Genomic DNA, 24,847 nt, shown 5'->3' with positions numbered 1-24,847 from the left:
TTGCTATATATTTATTAAATTCTCTGATATTATTGGCGATCATACATATTAACCGGTAATTATTCATAATCACCGGATTAATCAAATTTACCGTAACAAATATACTATTTTTTTTGTCCATTAAACTGAGGTCCCTAAAATTGAGGCTTCACTGTATTTGGAAAAAAGAAAGCATCCTTGTTTATTTAATCACCAGTTGAACCAGGAAGAAATTCAACTGCAAAAGTTAACAGCTTATTTACCCTCTTTACAATGAACTGGCAGTGTCAAATCTTGAGTGCAGCAGAGAAATGTTCACTCATGCTAGAATCATTTTGTTTTTGCTACCAAAAAGACACTGCTAGTGAAAATCAAGACAAATGTTTTTGAACTGATGATATCCTGTTTGCTCACTTGTTCATGAAAGAAGGCAAAGTTGTGTTTGATTAGGCAAGTTTTAGATGGGACCTTATTATAAACTGGCTTTTCAAGTTTTTTACTGTTATCTTGCTGCTACCATAACTACAAACTGATCCTTCCAGTATGTACTGCTAGTAAGTTAGTTTAAAGTAGTTATTAAATTTTTCATTCAGAGAATGACTGCTGAAAACTGGGAAGCTCATTTGCAAATAAAGTTGGAGGGGAATGTTTGGATGCAAACTGCTTGGTTTGGCCAATTTTTAATGTAGGAGAATGACTGGAAGGGTCTAATCTTGTGACTGGTCGGATGTTCCTTCACTTATGGAGAATGTTTAGATGTTGAGGGAACATTCTTCCTTGCTGAATGAACCAGTTAGCCATCATACAGTCACATTGGATTTCCATTTGCATAAGCAAAACAATCAAGTCCATATGCATCACCAATCCATCAAGCAAAAGCATTGCACCCCCCTTCCAGTATACAGTTTCCACAAAAGAAAATGTTTTCAGTTGGCTACAAGATAATTTCAGTTGGTTAACTAACATCTTTACAGCATCTTTAACACACACACACACACACACACACACGCTTCTGTGGATAATGGTCATTATTGCTCTTCCCTTGTACTGCATCAGATGCTCTTTATAGTCCAAGAAATGGGGGTAGTAGGTTTATGTTTCAATATTTATGGATACTTTTATGTTTTCTTACTGTTTAGTATTTTTTCACTACATTAAACACAGTTAGTTAAAAGTAAAATGCAGTGAAGTACTGTTTGTTCTATTTATTTGTAACCTGCTTTTGCTAACTTCACTAAACTAAACAATAAACAGCTTACATACATAAAGAATGCAATTAAAATATGCATTTCTGTAGAACAAAGGGGAAATTCAGTTTGGTGGTGTAGGAAGAATTTCAGCCTCCAGGAGCAAGAGTTAATTTCTGCACTCTTTTTACTCAAATAAAAAAAAAAGGGGGGGGGGGGGAGAAATTTGCACTTCTATAGAGCTGTATCCATGGGTACTGTCCACAACCTTACATTAACGGATTTAGTTGATTTATATCATAAATCAGTGATAAATGCAACAGAGAAATCTTTATCACAAAATGGACTTAATGCTGACTTCTTATATTAGATTGCACTATCTTCAGGCGTATTGTTCTAAAGCTATATTTCTCACTGTCACTTTCTGGTATATACTCACACAGAGTGATATTACTTGTCAGAATAGGTCAAAATACTACCATTTCTGATGTAAAAGCCTGCTAAATTCACATTTTACTGAAAAACCATAAGGGTTAGCAACTATGTGTACTGTAAGAAAATTTTTTAGTTATCCTACTTTTGATAATTTTCAAAAGTAGGATAATGCTGGGATATGAAGATTACATAGATATGGCAAACTGGCCATAATTACAATGAAGATCACACGTCTTATATTCCCATCATTCTTACTTAACTCAGCAGTGCTGGTGCCTGGATCTGGCAGACCCCCACAGTAAAATATCTATTCTGTGTTATTCTATATACTAGGTGGCAGATGAACCTCATCACCCGGTGCAAAACCACCACTTTGATTGCTGGAGGCTTAAAGTGATGAAAAACGATGTTTTGTCTCCAGAGAAGCTTCATTTCAGAATAATCTGAAGTCTTCACTTCAGCCTTCAATTGTTACCTCCATCATTCTCCCAACACTGCAATTTATTCAGAATTTTTTTGACTTTATTTCTTTGTAACTCTACTTTCCAATTTACCTTGTTGACTTTAGTGGTCAAACTCTAACTGACTTCACTTTTCTAGTTGCACAAGCCCAGCTTGTAGAGATGCAGAAGCTTTTGCTATTACCAATGACCTTACACAACTTGATTAAATACCTATAAAATACTACTAATGCTAACTCACTAACAACCCTCCAAAGTGGTTATGATCTCTTCTCTAATGGCTCCCTCCCCAATGGCCATTCTCTACATTGTGCCAATCGGCATTATAAGGGCATGAAACAGGATAAGTGTGTGCCTGCATTAAGCTACTGTTTTAACTAAAAATGAATAGCAAATGATTAAAAACAGTAGCAAGTGCTATTGTTTTAAATATTATGATCCTAATATTTGTTCAGATTGAGTAAGTGAAATTATTCTTGTGAATGAAATCCTTTATTCCTTACTCCACCCTAAACTCTCCTTTATCTAAATATTGATCTTACAATAAGTGTACTAAGGCTGTTCAAGGTAATAGCATAAATTGAAATTGGTATGTATCCAAATCTCCAGCTTCATTTTTTGTCTCTTCCAAAGCTCACAATAGTTGTGAAAAAAAAAATAATAATAAAAATAAAAAAATAAATCCTAATTTGATTTTGAACAGGTTAAGAGCAGGAAATTTGTTTCTTCTCCAAATGGTAGTTAAGCCTACTCATCTCTGGCAAAGCTGCTGACTGCAAATTCTACCTCTATTACCATTCTAATGATTCTATATTGTCATCTAAAGATAAAGCTGACATTAACACACACACTTAACTTTTGCATTGATGATCTTGGTACAATACTAAACACATTCCACTCAATGCATCTCATGGTCTTCTGTCAGGGCAGAAGAATCCTGAATAATCTTAATACAAAGAGGTTTCCAGATCCAGATGGCATTTCTTCTTCTTTTGTTCTTTAAACCTATGCTGCAGAATTTACACCTTTTTTTTTTATTTTTATTGGTTGCCTTTTAACACTCCCTTATTTCATTGATATTTTCATTTTGCAGTTATTCCTTTTGGAAATTTGTTCACACCCAGTCTCCCTTCCATTTATCATCCAATTTCACTTACCTCATATAATCTTTTCAAAGTAATGTAGAAATCTACCAACTGCAACTTTCACGCTACTTTGAAATCCTCCATATGAAGAATGATCACCAATATGGATTCTCTCAGCATTGATCCACTGGTGATACCCTGGTTATGTTACTCATCTTTGGACAAATTTAAAGGAAAAATTTGAAGAAACTCAAGCTGGTTTGCCTTCTGTTCCTCCCCCCCTCAAATAGGTAGCTAGTTTTCTCCCTGACTGGTCATTGCAGGTGATGGTGGATGGCTTCTGTCTTCTAATTTCTCAACTAATGCTGGTATTCCCAAGGTTATGTTCTTTCTCCAATTCTTTTCTTGCTATATATTAATGACCTCCTTCCACTGATTGGAAATCCTGTGCATGGTTTGCTAATGAGAGAACACTATATCTTGCCTTCCACTTTGAGAAACTACGAGTGGCACAAACACAAACTTCTTGAACATCCAACATCAATTCCTTAAATGCCAATCTGCAGGTAATTCTCCAATGGAGCAAAGGAAACTTCGTTAACTTCAATTTTAAAGCTCTGTCCTGTCTTATTTCTTGCAAAAAGAGTCTGTTTCTGCTCCTATGCCTATCTTCAAAAACGCCATTTCTAGAAAAGATCGCATATCTCTACTGGTTTTTTTTTTTTTTTTTAAGGAGCATTAGCAACTAAGGCTATATTGCTCCGGGAATATGCGGTGGTCATTCCCTGACCTTTCAGCATCCTCCGTATTTTGTGGTGACGGGCTCGAACTCCGGTCTAATCAAGAAGCGTGTGCTATGCACTGCTGCTCCTTCCCACCTAGCTATGGAGGCGCCATATCTCTACTGGGAAAATTCCTAACTAACTTCACAAATATTGTTTTCTCTGCATTGAAAGACCTAGATTTTTTTTTTTTTTTTTTTTTTTTGCCCTTGGATACTTTTCTTTTATACAGCTATTTATTCTGTACAATTTAAATACCCACTCCCCAATACAAAATCTCTGTTCTAAATTCTATATTTATATTTTCTTTTATAAATACTTCTAAATATAATTATTATTGTAACAGTCCTCGGGCATGACCCATATCCATATGTGTGTATTGTACCTGTAAAAGTGTGTTCACAGGCTGATTTGCATGTGGTGCAGGCTGAAAAGCCCAGAATAACTCATGAAGAAATTCCTACTCCTTCCACCTGAGACTGGTTAACTATAGCCTCAACTAAAGAGAACTTAAATTCCTAGTCAATGATGATGATATTTGAACCCAGACAAGTGATGGAACCATTAATATCTCTGCTAGCTAACTTCCATTTACTATTCAACTCCAAACTCATAGAACAAACTTTTTTCATTTATCCTTTATACTCCTGCTCTTTGGAGCAATCTTCCTTCAAATGTACCTCCCAAAAAAATCCCTAAACTACTGAAATTCATGTCCATTGTCTTCTTCCATTTAAAACCTTCACAGCACTAAAGTACAATAAGATCTAATAACTTCAGTGCTGGGGAATTACCATAAAAAAATAATAAAAAGTAACCAGTTCAAGATTAGCAGCTATTACTCTCTCTACCTTGTAACTATACACACAATCTTACTTGAGTTATATTTTAAGTTACTCATATGCCCTAACTGAGATGTCACTGTCTAAAGTGCTGTTTTTGTTTACATTCTACTTTGTGTTGCTAATTTTGGTTTGATGTAATATAAACAAATACATTTCTTGTTGAATAGGCTACTAGAGCTACAGCAATTAGGTATTCTTCATTTTATGTTTAATTATTATATAAAGTGGCTTCTTTTCTCTATTATTTATGTATTTATTTGAAAAAACATTAATAAAAATGTACACTCACAATGTTGAATTTTTGTCCACTTAGTGTCTTAATAAATTTCAAAATGGAAGAAACTGATAGTTTTTCATTTATACCTTACTTTGAAAGAATTTTCTTCAACAGAATTAATAAAAGTTTTGCTTTGTAAAAAAATAACAGCACTAACACCCCATTTTGAAAAAATGTTTCATAAAAAAAAATACATTTAATAAATATTGGAATTTATTAGTGAAGTCTAGCTATAGTATTTAACAAGCAGAATTCAAAGAAACAAAAAACTTTTTTCTTTTTTCCCCCAGAAATAAAAAAGGAAATTTGGCATCTGTTAGATCAGTTTACCACCATTATTGTAAAAACTGAGCCACTGCTGCTGGGTTAAAAATTATACAAAATAATTCAGAATTATCCTGCCTTTGGGTGTGTGTTGTACAATCAATAATAAAAGAAACAATTTCTTATGAATATGGGCACACCCAAAAATGCCTCCTTGTTGAGCTAAACTTCTTAAAATGTTGTTAGTTAAATAAGAAGCACTCAAATAAGCTTTGATTTATTTATTACATTTCTTTATTAATTTATTTCTTTTTTATACTAAAAATTCACAACAAATGCTGAAAATATCCACCTTCAACTCGCTATGCATACTTCACATCAATGAATAAGTGACTACCTCACGACTTCAGTGGGAATCACTAATTGCTGTGAAATGTGGGAGTACCTCTTTAGCAACATACTGAGGGAATTCATTTAGGCCACAACTTTAGCTGTGTTCCATAGTACCATATCTAGTCGTACAATAGGTGAAATATAATACAGGTGTAATATCTTCCAAGAGGAGTGAAAGTGTGTTCTCAAGGAACCTGGTATAATATGAATGGCTGGCTGACCACATATGATGTAAAGAAACAAAAGCTAGTAAGGTCCAGTCCAGCATTAACATTTGGGCTGAAGGATACTAGTCCAGACATTAATACTAAATTACTGGTGGAACAAAGATGAATAAAGTGAGGAGTGGAATTTCTTGCATCTACGTTTAGCTCAGAAAGTTTGGTTTGCTGACGAGGACATGAAGGAGACATCGAGAAAAATACAGGCACTCCTCTACTTACGTACAACTCGTAGATATGTACAAAGCACAAAGTTTTTCAAAATTAATAAAAATCATCTGGATGTCTAACTCTAAATCCTGGGTTACTCTTGAAATCTTCAAGTAGTTCCACAAACATTTCATATCACAAGTAGAAATGTACTGTGCTGAAAACAACGTTCCATTTAAAGTCCTGTTAGTACTGGATAAAGTTCTGGACCATCCACCTCACCTGAATGATTTTCATTCTAATGCTAAAGGTGGTGTACCTGCCTCCCAATACCACCAGCCAATGGATCAGGGGGTTATTGCTACATTCAAGGCTTATTACACACAAAGAACTTTTAAGGAAACCTTAACAGCAACAGAAGGAGAGGGTGGAACGAACTACAATGCAATCAAGAACATAGATGCTGCTTGGCATGAGATTAACATTATCAAATGTGAATGGGATCTGGAAGACACTATCCCTCAATTTGCTCACGACTTCCATACATTTGAAGAGGCAGTTGTTGTTGTTGTTGTTTTGGTTTTTAGGAGCATTAGCAACTAAGGCCATATTGCTCCAGGATATGCGGTGGTCATTCCTTAACCTTTCCGCATCCTCCGTATTTGGTGGTGACGGGCTCGAACCCCGTGAAGAGGCAGAGTCAGTTTCTAAAAACATGGTGGAACTTGGAAAACAATTGGATCTCGAGGTGGAGGAAGGTTTACCAATAGTTGGAAAGCCACTCTTATCAGGAACTGACCAACAAAGATCTCTTCGAACTTGAAAAACAGACAAAGCAGGAGTCCACTGAAGAGGAAGAAGTTGTTGAAAAGAATTTTATCTGCAAACAACTACTAAAGCTTTTTCTTTAATAGATAAAGTACTATCATCTTTCGAGGTTCAAGATCCTAACACCGAGAGGTTCACAAAAGTGGCAGCAGGTGTAAACAGTGCCACTGACTGCTAAAAACTAATCTACGAAGAGTAGGAGAAGAAAACTGTGCACATTAAAATTCATCAGTTTTTAAAGAAAGTGGAAAGTGGACGTGAACATATGGCATCCACAGGTGGTAGCACGACCAGTAAATCTGCTCCCAGATCACCAGAATCAATGTCATCAAAAGTTTATGATTCTCCATCTCCACAACACTGACAATAATATGAGAAAATTACATCTTGCTTATTTTGTATATTGTATCTTGTATTAGAATAAATTACTTTAGAATAAATACTGCACTCTACACTATTATTCATTGTGTTTTTTTTCCGTCTCATTTAATTTGGTTACAAATCGTAAAATGTTGTAAAAAATACTGTACATACGGCCTGCTGAAGTTTGTTGGGGGGTTATAATCTTGGTGAGTTGTACTGTGCATTTGTACTAAATACTATGCCTGTATATAGGTATCTACAAGGCCAAAGTTGGGCTTACACACAAAACTGACTTACGTACATGAAAAAAACCAATTAAGTACATAAGTAGAAGAGTGCCTGTGTAGACAAAGTCCAGTGTCACTATGCATGAGAGCTGACATGCTGGACGCAAAAAAGGTGGCAGCCCTTGACAGCTGGTGTCTATTACTGTTCTTCCACATGCCCCAGAAGTTTGGCAGAAGATTTCTGACTCAATCTGTATATAAAATGTGTCAATGTTCTTTGACATAAGTGTATTCATTATTATAAAAATAAACATTAACATCAAATCATTAAAAATCTAAAACCCACCCTTTTTTAATAACTTACCTTGCCTCCTCTCTGATCAACAGCACATAAGAAAACAAAGGAAATTACTTATTTAAGAGGAAATATTTTACACACTACAATCATTATCTATATACTGTACAGCAGCTCTAATTTTTATTAGTTTGATAATCAAAAGATAAAAATGTTAAATAGTTTTTATACCAGTAAAAAGAATTATTTTTTAAAATGTATTTTTTTTAATGATAGACAGAAAGTGTATTTATTATATTTTATTAAATATCATGCAAAATCAGTAATTATTTAAAAAAAGGAGAGCTTTTGTTGAGGTTAATTAAATATTTAGAATGATTCTTAAGAACAATCTTCTGAAGAATATGCACTACTCATAATCACTAGTTTAAACATAGATTTTTTTTTTTTTTTTTTTTGGTACAAATAACTTCATTAGCTAGGATGTAATTTTATGAGATGTTTGATTTAAAGATAGTTCACTATTGCACTGAAGATCAATTAGTTAATCTGAAATTTGTCACAGCCTTACCAACATTCACAGTGAATAGAAAATAAAATATTCCTATGCCACCATATGTTTCTGAATTTCAGAAATCTTTTATAACATTCCTTCTGCAAATTTTCTGATATTTTGGCACATATTATGCATTGTAGGGCGGTCACTTTAAGCTTGTTCAAGTTGGAAAATGCAGTGTTGTGTTCTTGAACTTGAAACCTTTTACAGCAGTCTTTTACACTAAAAGACTGCTGTAAAAATTGAAGTAGCGTGGCATTAAAGACAAGTTGCTGCTACGGATAAAAGGATGGTTAAGTGGGAGAAGACAGAGAGTGGTATCAATGGACACTGCTCTTTGTGTGTGTTATTAGTGGAGTCCCTCAAATTTCAGTGTTGGGACCATTGTTATTTTCTATATTTATCAATGGTATTGTTGAAGATATATCAGGCTTATATCCAAGTTTGCAGATGATACTGCAACAAGATCTAAAAAAATTAGGCAGATGGGTTGAGAAATGGCAATTGAAGTTTATCATTGACAAATGCAAGGTACATATGGGTAGCAGCAGCGCTTTTTTTTGTAAAAAAAAATAGGTGCCAGTACTCATTCTTTGCTATCAGGAAAAATTGAAAATTAAAAGGATATGAAAGTACTCTAAAAATTTTTTTTTCCCTGATATTGTTACTTTCGTAGTAATGTTTTTGGAATAAGAACAACAAATTTAGTATATTAACACAGTTTATTAAGCATAAATTTATTATTCAAGTATATAAAAAAATAAGTAAAATGTGAGTAAAATAAGTAAATAAATTGGTCAACTACTGAGTGATGGGCACTCAGTAGTTGACCGATTTATTTACTTATTTGAAGGGTCCATAGTAATGAATGGTCGTTAGTGCAGTATCTCAAATAGAGAGTTTTATAGTAACTGAAAAAAAGTTTCTAGTACCCCGGCTTATCCTAAAACTGAGGAACTAACGAAAACGTTGTCTGTTTGAGTCTTTCCAGCTGTTGTGAATGACAAGGGTCATGAAAGAGTCTGCGCAGGTGCCTCCCCACCACCGCCACCCCAACACTGGCTCTCTGAGTACCTCCTTGCCGACACAACTCCAGCTTTGAAAATTGTTAAAAAATACTTCTCGTTGCAAAATTTATAAATGACCTTTATAGAATTATTAACTAACTATTTAGCAACCTTTTTGTCACCAAAAGGAGAGTTACTTAGTACAAAGAAGTGCGTTATCGAAGTGCAATAAAAAATTATTTTTCTAATTTTAACACAAAAAGTAAATGATAGATTTCAATGAGAATAGTTTTCCCTTGATAAGTATCGAATAACATATAGCTAATGTGATTTTTTAATTTTTAGCTCCATTAGCGACAGAAATTCAGGGGGTGGGATGCAAAAATTACATTTTCCTTTTTGGCGCAGCCATTTTTTAATTTTAAAAATATTTTAAAATTATATTTTAAACCTACTCATTGAGCTCTTTCCAATGGTGTATAATAAGCTATACTTTTTAAAAGTAAAACTACAGTTTTACTTTTACGTGCAACAAGATATGGAAAATGTAACACACTAAAGAAATCTAACTTTGAATTCTTTTTTTGAATATGGCCCCTGTACGGGAAAAGTTTGGACATCACTGCAGTAGAAGGTTGATCAGAGCCCATTGGGAATACCCCTTGATCTGCTCACTGCTGACCAGCACGACTTCTCCGTATGTGGAAGATAGATGGTTGGATAGGTTTTACCAGGTACCACTAAGTTGTAGAATGATAATCCCTTTTGCTCTCTTAATTCATGCAGCAGCACTAATTGCCTAAAGGCCAGAAATGCACACAGTGCATACCGAGTTAATTCTCTCCTAATCCGTTTGCTATATGAAAATTTTCTCGCTCAATGGAAATTATTTTAAATGTAACTTCCAAGGGGAATTCAAAATAATTTGCTATAAAAGGACTTCATTAAACAGAGGTCCGACTGAGTAATTTAGAATTATAAAAATGGTTATACAGTTTTACATAGAAAATATCTTAATAATGGACAGTGAAAAATGCAAATTTAGTTACTGTTAAATCATTAGTCCTAACCACAGTAAGCCTTCTTTCTTTTCTTTTGGTCTGTGTCTAAGCCTATTAAAATTAATTTTTGCATCAAATATCTGTTTGCTGATCTTTCTCTCCTTTTAAGTTCATTTATCTACGACTGGATTCATTGCTCCAGCATACCTGTCTATTTTCTGAGGGAATTCATTATCCCAAGAGTTTTTTGTCATTTGTAATATGGTCTTGCCACTGTTTTCATCTTGGTACCATTTATTTTCTTAAAATTTTCATTTTTGATAATTCTAATTTTTGATCAATTCCTTTATTTTTGATACAGCTTTCAGCTTAAAAAACGTTATAAACAACTAATTTTGTCTTTTGGGTAATTTCTCTTTTATACCAAATGAATTTCTTAAACTGGTTTACTACTGTTCCTGACTTCCAATTATTGTTGTTTATTTTCAACTCTATATTTCATTAAAGACTATTCCTAGATACAAAAAATTAAACTATTTCCAATTTTTGGTTATTTAGTCTACATTCTAAAATATCTCTCTCTCTCTCAAGCTTTCATTTTTTTTTACATATCTAAAAATTGTCATGACAAATTCACTGTAATCTGTATCATCTAATCCATTTTCCATCATGACAAATTCACTGTAATCTGTATCTAATCCATTTTCCAAATCATAAGACACACATTTTTCCTGGCAAATGTTACCTAAAATTCCTCTGCACTTTATAGTCTGGAGGTATACTAGGGACAAATGGTGATATCTTTAAGCTAGAGACAGTATGGTCAAAATGTCCAGGTGGCCTGAAAAAATGATCACTCTTTCATTATGTCACCAGTTCAAATCACATGCAACAGAAACAATAAAAAGAATAATTGTTGAATTAAACATGAAATTAGTTGCAATCCAAGGCGGCCTTAGTCAACAGCAGCCATTGGACATCTTATATAACAAACTTTTTAAAGTATTCACATGTGAGGAATGGACCAATGAATCATGATTTGCCAACTGGATGAATAATAAGTTAGTGAAATGCAAGACAGCTGCCATTACTGTTTTTTTCCAGATTTCTTGAAAACAAAATGTGGCCTAGAAGATAATGTACTTTCCGAAAAAAAGTGAAATCTCAGACCATAACATCAGTACTGATGAGTGCAACGGTACAATGATGCATTATAAACTTGTGAATTTATGTTACAAATATATGCAATAAATAATTTTTCCAAAAATTTGCATTCTAAAATGTAGGCATGTCTTATAGTTTGCTGCATCTTATCAACGGGAAAATATGATAATTTATTCAGATTTTTTGAAGGTCTTGCAAGCTACTATTTAACAGCACAATATCAAAACATATTAATAATGATCCAACTCTATCTTCCACACAAAACTGCATCAGTAACTTATATTCTTTTATTTAAATGGCCCATGAAATTTACAAAGATAGGTGGTGATGTGATGAGGCTAAAAATAATGGCAAAGGCAACCCAAGTTTATCATTAAACTACTTTGCAATGCATTTTTCAATCCTCACTGCACATTTGCTGCTTTTGAACACAAACTTTTTTTTTTTATCTTTTTATTATCTTTGAAAAAAAAGCCGTGAATTAGGGTTGAATTTGAAAGTGTCTGCAATTCTGCCCAGACACGATAGGAGGGTGTATATGATGAGAGCCTTGTTGATCAATTTGGCCCTGGAAAGATTGTGCAAGGTTCAAGGGGTAAGAATTTTTGGTCTGTACTTGTTAACAGGAGAGACTGCTTCTACAGGGATGGGATACACTTAAATAGAAAGGGTGAAAGAATATTTTCTGATGCTATCGAGGCAGTGTTAGGAGGGTCGGAAAACTGCTAGCTTGGGGGGAATACAATGACTAATTGATTAACAGTAGCCACTGGCAGAGGTGAAAGTGATTCTTGCACTGCTTCTATTAGAATGAGCAGCAGCCTGGAAAACAAGATGAAGGGTATTTCAGAGCTTGCTGGGAGTCACTGCGGTACAAGTAAACACATGGGTTGTGTTAGGGTAGCTAAGAATAGGAACAGGTGCATGTATACTTGCATGTACACCAATGCTAGGAGTTTGGTAAATAAATTTGATGAATTTGAGGTATTGCTCAGAACATCAAATGCAGATATTGTTGGGATATCAGAGACGTGGTGTCGCACAGATATAAGGAATGCAGAACTGGAATTTCGGGAGTACAATGTGTACAGGAAGGATAGACAAGATAGGAAGGGAGGAGGGGTTATGCTATTAGTTAAGAAACATATAAAATCCAGTCGACATTGCTGGACAGTGCAGTCTCAAGTCAGTTTGATGTGACATAAGCACTGGGAGATCAAAATTGAGAGTAGGAGTGTGTTATAGGCCTAATGATTCTGATGAGTATAATAACGAACTGTACAGGGAAATAGAGTGGGCCAGTAAATCAGAGAGTCTTATAAAATGGGGGACTTTAATTTCCCAGATATTGTGACTGGAATTTGTGGGTTGGTCACTCACACACTAGCAATGCTTTTGTGGATTTATTGGATGATTGTTTTCGACATCAGCATGTTCGCGAGACAACTAGAGGGAGTAATACTCTTGATCTGATTATCAGTAGTGATTCGTCATGCATTAAGAATCTGCAGATAAAGGAATCACTAGGTGGCAGTGATCACAGTGTGCTGATGTGGGATTTACTCAAACAGGTAACTACCATCAGGGGTAAAGGGAAGGGTTTTTGCTTTCATAAAGGTGACTACGGTGGTCTGAGACAGTATTTAAATTCTATATGGTGGGACCAACTGATGCTGTTACCAACAGCAAATTCAAAATGTGAAGCATTCAAAGAATTTATCTTGGAAGCTACTAGGCTTTAAATACCAACTAAGAAATATTGTTCAAGATTTAGGCCTAAATGGATGTCAGATGAACTAATGAGACATGTGGCAGAGAAGAAAAATGCATGGGATACATATAAATTGATGGGAGACATGGAAGCCTATGAGACATATATAAGCTGGTCTGTAACCAAGTTACAAAGGAGATTAGGCAGGCAAAGGCAGATTATAAGAAATCCTTGGCAAAGGATGCAAAGAAAAACAACAGAGTTCTTTACCTATTTAAACTCTAGAAGAAAAGGGATGAATCAGATTGGTCCACTGGATATTGATGGTTCAACTGTTGATGATCCTGCTCAGGTGGCTAACAAACTAAATGAGTATTTTTCATCTACATTCACCCATGAGGAGTTATTCAGGGAGGGGAATGCCAGAGGTGAGTTAAACTCTGGCAGTGAGCTGGATGATTTTGTAATAACTGAGAGGAAAGTGGAAGAGAAATTGTTGAAGATAAACATAAAAAAGGCAACCGGGGTGGACGGGATCTATCCAGTTATATTAAAGGAGGCAGCAAAGGAAGTAAGCAAACCCTTAGCCATAATTATGAGCGCTTCTTTGGACTCAGGGGAGGATCAAAGGGCAACACAAGTAATTACAGACCTGTTAGTTTAACTTACGTTCCAGGAAAATTAATGGAGGCACTGGTTAAAGAAGCACTGCTGGATCATCTAGACTAGACTTTAGTTATAGCTCGGACACAGCATGGTTTTGTTAAAGGAAAATCTTGCCTGACAAATTTGATTGGATACTTTGATGTGGTCACAAAGGAACTGGATGCAGGGAATAACTTTGTTATCATATATTTGGATCTTAGAAAAGCTTTTGATACTGTTGCACATGGAAGACTGCTGCACAAATTGGAGTAGTGTGGCATTGGAGGCAAATTGCTGCTATGGATAAAGAGATGGTTGAGTGGGAGAAGACAGAGATTGGTAATCCATGGACACTGCTCATCGACACCACTAACATAATGTTAGTGGTGTCCCTCAGGGTTCAGTATTGATTCCATTTTTTTTTCCTGTATTTATAAATGATATTGGTGATGGTATATCAAGCTTAATATCCAAGTTTGCAGATGATACGAAGGCTGGCAGGGTTGTTAAGGACACTAATGACAGTACGCTGCTGCAACAGGATCTAGAAAAGTTGAGCAGGTCGGCTGAGAGGTGGCAAATGAAGTTGAACATTGGCAAATGTAAAGTACATATGGGAAGCAGCAACCCCAGAGTGACATATCAACTCTGATGTACTACACTGACAGTGGTAGAGAACGAAAAGGTCCTGGGGGTAATTGTGCAGGCAGATATGAAGTTTTCTGAGCAGTGCAGATGGTCTGCAAGAGTAGCTCATAGTGTCTTGTCAATGATATACAGGAATTTTTCTAGCAGGGATAAGGAGGTGATTATCCTCTTATATAAGGTAATGGTCAGACCACACCTTGGGTACTGTATGCAGGTCTGGAGGCCTCATTTTAAGAAGGATGTAGAGCTGTTGGAACGAGTACAGAGAAGGGCAACAAGATTAGTGAATGGAACAAAGGGATGCTCTTAAGAAGAAAGGCTTAAATTTTGCAAATTACAGTGTCTGGAGACTAGGCGCCTGCGAGGTAATCTGACTGAGATGTATAAAGCCTTGAATGGTTTCAGCTTGCCCAGTGCTGATGGGATTCTTTCTCTTGCTCAGAATAATCACCTGAGAGGGCATAAATTCAAATTGAAGAAAGACAGATGTAGGATAGATGTGTGGAAGTTTGCCTTTAGCCAGCAGGTGGTTGGTTGGTGGAAGAGACTTCCATCCTTTGTTGTGGAAGTTGATAGCCTAAATAAATTTAAGGCTGAGCTGGATATTTGGAACAAACGGAGGGGGTGAATGGGAGCGTGTTTTTTTTTTGTTTTTTTTCTTTTTTTTTTTCCCTTTGGCTGATGCTGCATAAGCTTGCTTTCTTGCATCATATGCCTCTACCAATGCTAATTTGCAAATAGCAATCATCCTACATTGCTATTTTAAAAAAAAATTTAAACAGGAGATAAGTATTTTGTCATACACTTTTTCAAGATCAAAAAATCCTATATATATAGGTTCCTATTATATTCCCATGACCTTTCTATAATTTGATTAGTGCTAATATTTGGTCTTGGCATCCCATTCGACTAAAACCCAAGTGTTTTCACCCAAAATTACATTCAAAAATACTTCTAATCCTCTTCACTAAGCTAGTTTCATAAATTTTTATACAGTAGAGTGAAACTCCTTTGTAATTTCCATGTTCAACTTTATTTCAAAAACTCGTTCTTCAGAAAACAACCTCTAGATAACAAGGAAGTTACCAGCTTAATATCCTTTTACCTTCCAACTTCCATTATTTAAAGGTTGAACTTAGATCCAAAATTTCAGGTCTCAATTCACCTACACCTGTTACCTTTCCATACTGATATTTTCCATGATCTTAAAAATAGATATAGTATCTATCATTTATTTCCATTTCAATCTTTTCCTCTTCAGCAATGTTTTCAGCTCTTTCATCCAGCAATTTTTTAAAGTATGCATGCTATATTTCTAAAATATCCTTCTCTTTTGTTTTAAATTTATTCCTAGCATTGTTGATTGATTTAGTTATGGTTTTCCTCCTGTTCTAGGATTTTTAAATGAATGGTGAAATCATGTTCTGCCTTCTAGATACTTTTTTTTCATATCTTTCCAAAGATTTTTCTTCGGTCCCTTTCCCACATATCTTAGCCTTCTTATGCATTTCTTTATATTCCAATAAGGATTTAGTAGTTTTATTTGCCAAATTTTTTTTTTTTTTTTTTTTTTAATTTCTCTGTCTCTAATTTCTTGGATCTACTATGTTATACTTGTTACTATTGCCACTAATTAACATTTTTAAATTGTTCAATACAAGATGAGATTATTTCCAAGCTGAAATCCATTAGATACCTTTGTATCTTCAACTAACTGATTTAAGATTCGTTTATGTAACAATACAGTCATTATGCTTTTCATGCTTTTATTCTGCTTGCCCATACATATAAACTTGTGACTGTGTTTATGCTGAAATACTGTGTTCTTTATGCTGGAATTTATGACATCTGTTTGTAATTAAGAGTTCATAAATTGCACACTGGGCAGTATGTAGAGACAAACTTGTTCACTCAACTTTTCACTTTAAATTTTGCCTATAATTTTAATGGATAACACTTCCTGAATAACCACTGAATAATTAAACTAGTTTCCAATTAGTTCTTTAGAACTGGTTGGAAGCAAGTTTTTTGGAGCTATTGCCACACCTACCTTCTATTGTATTTTGCTTCCTAAAAATGACTCATATTAGCTGCTGTCACCAACCAGATACAGGTTGTAAAAACAATCCAAACGTATCTAAAACTTTGCACTAGTAGATGTCTCAAAATCATGTATATATATATATATATATAAAATTATTATACAGTAATACCCCGAAGTTACGCGATAGGTGGGTCCGACGAAAATCGCGTAAGTCGAATTCGCTTAAGTCGGGGTACAACTTTGCATATAAATACATATAAATTTTGCTTAATTGGGACCAAGGACTAACAAAAACACTAGTTTAGAAGAAAAATATTAATAAAATTGCAGTTCTTTATACATATTAATACAAAATATGTATTAAAAAACAAATGACTTACGTTAAAAAGTTATTTCGATGTCGATGGCTTCATAAAATCTAACAAATTCGTCTGACGACACAGCGCGTTCTTTTTTTCACGCAGAATTTCTTCGTAGCAAGCTAATAATTTTTTTATTCCTTGCTTTGTAGCTATAACGCGTTCTTCGTTGGAGTCTATGTTTTCTAAAATTTTTAAGCCCTTTACAATTGAGCCCTTTTCAATTTTCAACCTGTCAAGTTTGCAATTGTCATGTGCTTTTGGCCGTTGCTTCGTTTAGGCCTGTAGCACGTGCAATATCACATGGTCTTTCATTTCGCTCAAAGCGTTTCACAATTTTATATTTTTTCTCTATCGACAGAGGCGGACTGGCCATAAGCCTTACCGGGGAAACCCCGGTGGGCCAGTGTGATTTTGGCCATAAACCATAGTATGAGGCCACTATAAATTTTCCCGGGTAAGAATTTTTGATCCAGTCCGCCTCTGTTTATCGATAATTGCTTTTCTTTTTCTCTCTGAATCTGCAGTGTCTTCACCAGGACGCTTCCTTTTCACACCTTTTAATTAAGTATTTTACTCATTTTTAGGGAATAAAGCACAATTACAAAACGAGGAGGCACGCTTGATACGCATAAACAAAGCTGCGCGCATGTAGCAACTGAATAAACAACACCATAAAGGCAGAGATACACTATTAACACCTCACATTTCTAGGGGTTACTACCATAAAACAATAAAAATCCAGTTGCGTTTCTGCTAGTGAAATCTGTTATAAACTGGTAGTAAACTCGATCTAATTGCATTTGCGATTATACCGATAGCTGGAATTGTGTTGGTTTTTACGTTATTAGGGTGAAATGTGTTTCCCCTTCACTGATATAAAAAACATAAAAGCAGCAAAGTTGAATTTTGTTCATCTTTCGCTCTCATTCTCCGCCGTCGCACCGTATATCGATAACATATGAAAAACGACCTTGAAGATAGTGGGCGGCAGCGTTGCCAAACGAAAAAATCAAGAACCGCGTAACTCCGAGTTCGCGTAAGTCGGGGTAGCGTAAGTCGGGGTATTACTGTATATATAATGATAATGAGAGGAAGGCAATATGTTTGTGTCACAGTCTGTAAGGAAAACTTCACAGCAAACAAGTTTTCAAGGAATCAAATAACAAATAAACTTGGTATCTGTTTGCTCATTATATTTCAATTCTTGAGGCATGATGAAATCCTTCCACATGAGGAAATTGTCAGCTCCCTTAATTTAACATTATTGTATATAAATTATCACATAGTAGGAAGAAAGTAAGTTTATTTTCATACTCTGAAACAGCCACTTAGTGGCAAAGAGAATTTACAACTTTGTCGTTATGGCAGCCAATATAAAAGTGCTACGTTAACAACAAACAGTACTTTCTTGTGGCAGTGATTAAAATGTACATGTGCACTTGTGAACACATTACCCTAATACAGGATCACAATCACTCCAGTAAGTTAAACTTTGATAAATATAAACTGGCAGTTACTTTCAAGTTTGTTTTTCAATAATTTTCAAAAAACACCATGCACAAACTAAATGAAAATGTATACTAATTTAAAAGCAATGAACAATAAAAGAAGCACATATTCCTGGTACAGTAGGAGTATATTTCTTAAATAAAAGAAAATAAAGGCTATAAATATAAGACAAATTATGGCTAAGGCAAACCCTTAGCCATAATTATGAGAGCTTCCTTGGACTCGGGGGAGCTCCCCATGGACTTGAGGTGTGCAAATGTATCACCAATTCACAAAGGGGATTCAAAAGGTGACACAAGTAACTATAGACCTGTTAGTTTAACTTGTGTTCCAGGGAAAATAATGGAATCACTGGTTAAAGAAGCATTGCAGGATTGTCTAGACAAGACTAAAGTAATAGTTAAGACACAGCATGGGTTTGTTAAAGGGAGGTCTTGTCTGACCAATTTGATTGGATACTATGATGTGGTCACAAAGGAACTGAATGCCAAAAATAATTTTGATATACTTGGATTTCAGGAAAGCCTTTGATGCTGTTGCACATGGAAGACTGCTATACAAATTGGAGAGGTATGGCATTAAGGGTAAGTTGCTACAATGGATAAAGGGATGGTTCAGTGGAAGATGACAGAGAGTGGTAATCAATGGACACCGCTTTTCATGGACAAATGTTATTAGTGGAGTTCCCCAGGGTTCGGTGTTGGGCCCATTGTTGTTTTGTATCTTTATCAATGATATTGATGAAGGTATATCAGGTTTAATGTCCAAGTTTACAGATGATACAAAGATTGGCAGGGTTGTTAACGACAGTAAACAGTATGCTACTCCAACTGGATCTAGATAAGTTGGGCAAATGGGCTGAAAAGTGGTAATTGAAGTTTAACATTGACAAATGCAAAGTACTGCATATGGGTAGCAATAACCGAAGAGAAACATGCCAACTGTGTGGTACTACACTCAGGGAAGTGGAAAGTGTAAAAGATCTGGGGTTAATCGTGCAGGCAAATATGAAGTTCGCTGAGCAGTGCAGACAGACAGACAGCCAGGTCAGGTCATGGAGTCTTGTCAATACAAGGCAATGGTCAGGCCACACCTAGAGTACTGTGTATGGGTCTGGAGGCCTCATTTTAGGAAGGATGTAGAGTTGCTATAACGAGTACAAAGAAGGGCAACAAGATTGGTGAGGGCAACAAGATTACCAAGAAAGGCTTAAATTCCACAAATTGCAGTGCCTGGAGAGTAGGCACCTGCGAGGTGATCTGACTGAGATGTATATGGCCTTGAATGGGTTGAATAAGCTGAATGTTGATGGGATTCTTCCTCTTACTCAGATTAAGAACCTGAGGGGGCACAGTTTCAAGTTGAGGAAAGACAGTTGTACAATAAATGTGCGGAAATTTGCCTTTAGCCGGCGGGTAGTTGATTGGTGGAACAGACTTCCATCTTTTGTTGCGGAATTTGATAGCCTAAATAAATTTAAGGCTGAGCTGGACAAGCATTTTGGAACAAATGGAGGGGTGACATGGGAGGGTTTTTTTTTTTTTTTTTTGGCTGATGCTTCACAAAATTGCTCTTTTGCATCGTATGCCTCTGCTAATGCTAACAATTCTTTTCATACCTTACTTTTTTAACTTTATATTCATATTTAATAAAAATAAAAAAATAAAAAATGCTAACCTATTGTTCAATTTTGCCTTCTCTATTTGCTCTTTGTATCTTGCATACCAATCTTCTATTTCCTTTTTAGCTGCACCTCTTAGTTCTTCCTTTTTGACTTCTTCTTCTGCATCTGGTAAAAAAAAAAAAAAAGTTATTTAATACTAGAGTAGGATTGTAGTACATCAAACCTGCTTATCCCAAATTTCAGAAAGATAGAGCAAAAAAAATAAATAAGAAACAATCTCAGAAATACTTGTATGTTCATAAAATGCTAATATAATTTACAAATGCATCTTTGGAAAATAAAGATAAAAACATTCATCGTTCCTTCTGCAGAAACCACACTGGCAAAGTTTTAATCAACTTTGCTAAAATTTGAAGCTTCATTTTTGTTTGGCCTTCTAACAATTCCAGAACTAACCCTCTTAGAACAAAATTCCAACACAGTTCTTTTTCCAGTTAATTATTGTTGTTGATTTCATTACAAGCTGCCATCAGTCTCTTTTTCCATTTTTGAAGCACCTCTAATTTTTGTTTATAAATTAAGTTACCACACTTTCTTTTCTTTTTCCTAAAAATGTTCACCTGCCAAACTCGATAAAAGTAAAATTAATAAATAAAATTCCTAAATATCTCACAAGATACTGAATAGTAACAGGATTACATGGGTAGTTCAAAGCTAATCAATGCCAGAAATAGAGATGATAGTTAAGAAAGATATACTGTGCATGTGCAAACACTGATCTGTGTAAGGTAGAAAAAAGCAGATACCCAAAAATTTTTTATTATTTAAAATAATAAGAGATTTTACCATATCAGTACAAGTAGTCCCTGAGGTTTTCATGCTTCCAGTGGTGATGGTAAAGGCTGTCACTTGAGAGTCTAAAATGTTAAGAGATGAAATCATTAGGAGGCATCTGGTTCAGCTAATGTATAATCTTGCTATATGTACTCTGCAAAGTGTGGATAACGGAAGTCTAAGTTGTGAGTAAATGAGAGGCACTTCCAAAACTATGTAATTTTATGTTAAGGAACTGAATACTTTTTGTTACATGTATGTAATAACTAAAAATTTCATCACCCCACCTCAAACTTGGATGTTTCTAGATTATAGTGCGAGTTGATCTTCCACTCCTGGATACCCAAATGCAGGCTTGCATTTGTGGATGGACTCTAAGTGGAGATAATGTTAATCTAAGTGTTAATGTTAATGTTTTTCTAAGTGTTACTGTTAAGTTAATGTAATTCTAAGTGTATGTATGTATTTGCTATTTACATGTAAATAACTGTATAATGTTTTGCAGAGGTTCTGGGCTACTACAGGAGTAATAGGTGGAGACGAGTTTATAGGAGCCACCCTTCATACCAGGACACACACACACACACACACACACACACACACACACACACACACACACACACACACACACACACACACACACACACACACACACACACACACACACACCTGTACACAAGGGGCACAGCATATATAAGAGTACGTATATAAATTTTGTATATAAATTGATTAATATGTATCTTGAGAATGTATATGCAGAAGTGTGTTAATAAATGGAACAAAAAAAAGAAAAAAAAAAAAGAATAATCTATTTTTATATATATTTAAAATTTGTCGTGATCGACCAAAATTAAAGCGGTGATAGACTGGTAGATCGCAATCGACTTGTTGGCCACCCCTGCTATACAATATATGGGTATATGATTTTATTCTTACAGCTGGTGGTGGTGGTGGTGAAGTGTGTAATATATATTTTGGTTCCCTTAATACCAAAACAGAAGTGAATTATGATCTTATTCGTATTACTATTACAGTAGACTTTCAGAATAATGGCACCTTCGAGGATTCAAGATGCCATTACTTCAATTTTACCATTATCTAGAAAGTTTTATTTTTTATATATTTAATGCACAAATAATGAGGCTAAATAAGAAATAGGGAGATTAAGAGTGCAATTTTATTAACTATACATAAAAAACATAAACATGTTAACAATCCAATGTTATATTCTGCCATTAATACACTCCTGCTGCCTATGTCCCGTTCTATTTTCTTTATTATATAAAGTTTCGTCTGCATGAGTAGCACAGTAGTATCACCACTGTCCTCCCCATACTGGGTTGTTTGTTTGTTATTTGATTTTTAGGAGCATTAGCAACTAAGGCCATATTGCTCCAGGGATATGCGGTGGTCATTCCTTGACCTTTCCACATCCTCCGTATTTGGTGGTCACGGGCTCGAATCCCGGTCTAATCAAGAAGCGTGTGCTACGCACTGCTGCTCCTGCCCACCTGGCTATGGAAGCGCCTTCCCATACTGGGTGGAAAAGGCCTGGGTTTGAACCCCATCAATGATGCGAGGAAATTTTATGGGTTTTTTTTTCACTCTGGAGCTGAGTTAGTTGGTCTCAGGTGTAGATAGCAAGGTTTTTTTTTTCCCCAGAAACCGGGAATTTTCATCCTGCAAAACACACAAATCAATCAGAGAACACACGCAGTTTATAGGCACAATACACATGGGTATATGAATTAATAAAAAAAAAAATAAATAAATAAATAATATATATATATATATATATTATACACAGTCGATTTCGGTTATTTGGGACACATCGGGACTAGCGTATTTTGGCCCGATTAAGCGGCTGCTCCAATTATCCGAAGTTTCACGTAAATAGTTAAAAATACAATGTACCCCCCCTTTTCAATTAGTTCACTGTACAATCAAATCATGTTACGACAAACTCACCACAGTAAAGTACCGTTCACTATACGATGTGTAGTAAGCACCGGTCATTGTGATCACGTTTGTGAATTGAATTTTAATTCTATTAAACAGTGATTCTAATTAGGGAAAATAGGAGGAATATTTCCACAGGCTATAAAAGTAAAGATATATTAAGCACAAATTTATCCTTCACATTACCTTACCAATTACAAAATTAAATGATACATGAAAATCGGAAGAATATACGTGATAATCGGAATAATTAATACGTACTGTAATATATACATACGAGGCGCCTCCGTAGCCAGGTGGGAAGGAGCAGCAGTGCGTAGCACACACTTCTTGATTAGACCGCGGTTCGAGCCCATCACCACCAAATACAGAGGATGCGGAAAAGGTCAAGGAATGACCACCACATATTCCCGGAGCAATATGGCCTTAGTTGCTAATACTCCTAAAAAAAAAAAAAAATGTACATACGAACTAGTTGACTTTCTGTTCACTGACATTTGTGGGTGGGGGTTAAAATTTAAAACAGTAAAAAGATAAGCAATCAATAACAAAGAACACGGCACACACAAATTGCAAGTAACACAATATGCCCACACGTGAGAACGGAGTAACAAGTTATAAAGCTTTAAAAATAGGAATGAAGAGAAGATCTGAAAATTAATTTTTTTTATATGATTGAAGATTTCATGAAAGTGTAAACTCATTTCAACCATAATAACTCACACAATTCCAGCTGTCGGTATTATCGCAAATTCAGTAAGATCGAGTTTATTATCCATTTATGATAGATTGCACTAACAGAAAAGCCCAATAAACAGGTGACTGCTAATTGTTTTTATTGTTTTATGGTTGTGACCTCCAGAATTTCGACCGAACCACGTGGTACCGTCGGAGACAATCGTAGGGTAATTTTCAGTGCTGCGGTCTCCTGCCCCAATTAAACAGCATGCTGTCCCAATTAAGCGAAGTAAACCCTGACTATTTTCTCGATTGGTTTCTGTTTTTTAAGATTTGCCCCAAATAAACGGCTGCCCCGATTAACTGGTGGCCCAAATAACCGAAATCCACTGTATATATAAAATATATATAAAAAATATATATAGTGAGTGTTTTGTAATTTAAAATAAATATAAAACAGCTGTATAATCTGTGTAATTTTTCTGCCTCTGTCAAAAAAAGGAGGAAAAAAATTTCTTTGTATTTATGCTTTTCTCATCACCCAAAAGTGGCTATCCAATTCCACTTTGAAATTTTCCAAACTACCCACCTCAACCATTGACCTCCAACAATGACCAACAACAAGCTTCCTGCAAGTAAACTTCATGTGATTCAGCCTTCTGTTCAAAACTTAGCATTTGTGTCCATTGGTTCTTGTCTTATACCTGTGAAAATATACCTCTATCAGGTTCCCCTCTATAATTCACAAATAATTCACAAGCTGCTAAATAATTCACAAACTTTGCAGTTTGCACCTTCTTGGCCATTTTTGTATGGGCGTCAATTAGCACCCCCCTTCTTTGGATTCAAAGAAGGCTGCCCTTCTTTGAATACAAAGAACAAAAAATTTGCCAGTCAACTGGTTAAAAATCAGTGGCAAATCTATAATATAATACTGGGCTCCCCGAGCACCAAATACTTCCCCATTTGATCTTTAGCAATCATACCGAATTAGCTGCCCCCCCCTCCCCATCACCACAAAGGCAAATAGCTTCAAAAGTTTACCTTTTGAAGATCTGTCCAAGGAAAAACTTGAAGATTTTATGAATTTTCAAATTTTTACCTTGATAGACCTTGCTTAAAAAGATGTACAGGGAGGCATTTAACATCCTGTGTAGATTTCAGATTTTTCACAATGTGATTTTCATGATTTTGGCTCACTGAAAAAAAAAAACTTAAAAGAACATTGTTTCAATTCAAATAATGAAGTAAAATATGTAGATTAGCAAAGCAAAGAGATGTATGTTTAAATACTATGGGCAATCTTTTATTAT

General features: G+C 35.2%; 1 protein-coding gene across 1 annotated transcript in view; it reads right to left on the bottom strand.

Moving 5' to 3' along the window:
* Nucleotides 1-24,847, bottom strand: part of LOC150083602 (clathrin light chain-like) — a 79,285-nt gene that overhangs the window by 16,073 nt on the left and 38,365 nt on the right. The window contains exon 4 of the mRNA XM_090378083.1: nt 20,117-20,228. Coding sequence (XP_090234209.1) covers nt 20,117-20,228 — 112 coding nt within the window. The remainder of the gene's footprint in view (nt 1-20,116; nt 20,229-24,847) is intronic.

This window comes from Mastigoproctus giganteus, chromosome 7 (assembly GCF_048544385.1).
Source record: "Mastigoproctus giganteus isolate SK-2022 chromosome 7, ASM4854438v1, whole genome shotgun sequence".
NCBI lineage: Eukaryota > Metazoa > Arthropoda > Arachnida > Uropygi > Thelyphonidae > Mastigoproctus > Mastigoproctus giganteus.
The sequence above is the reverse complement of the archived record's forward strand: the minus strand, read 5'-3'. Positions and strand labels throughout refer to the sequence as shown.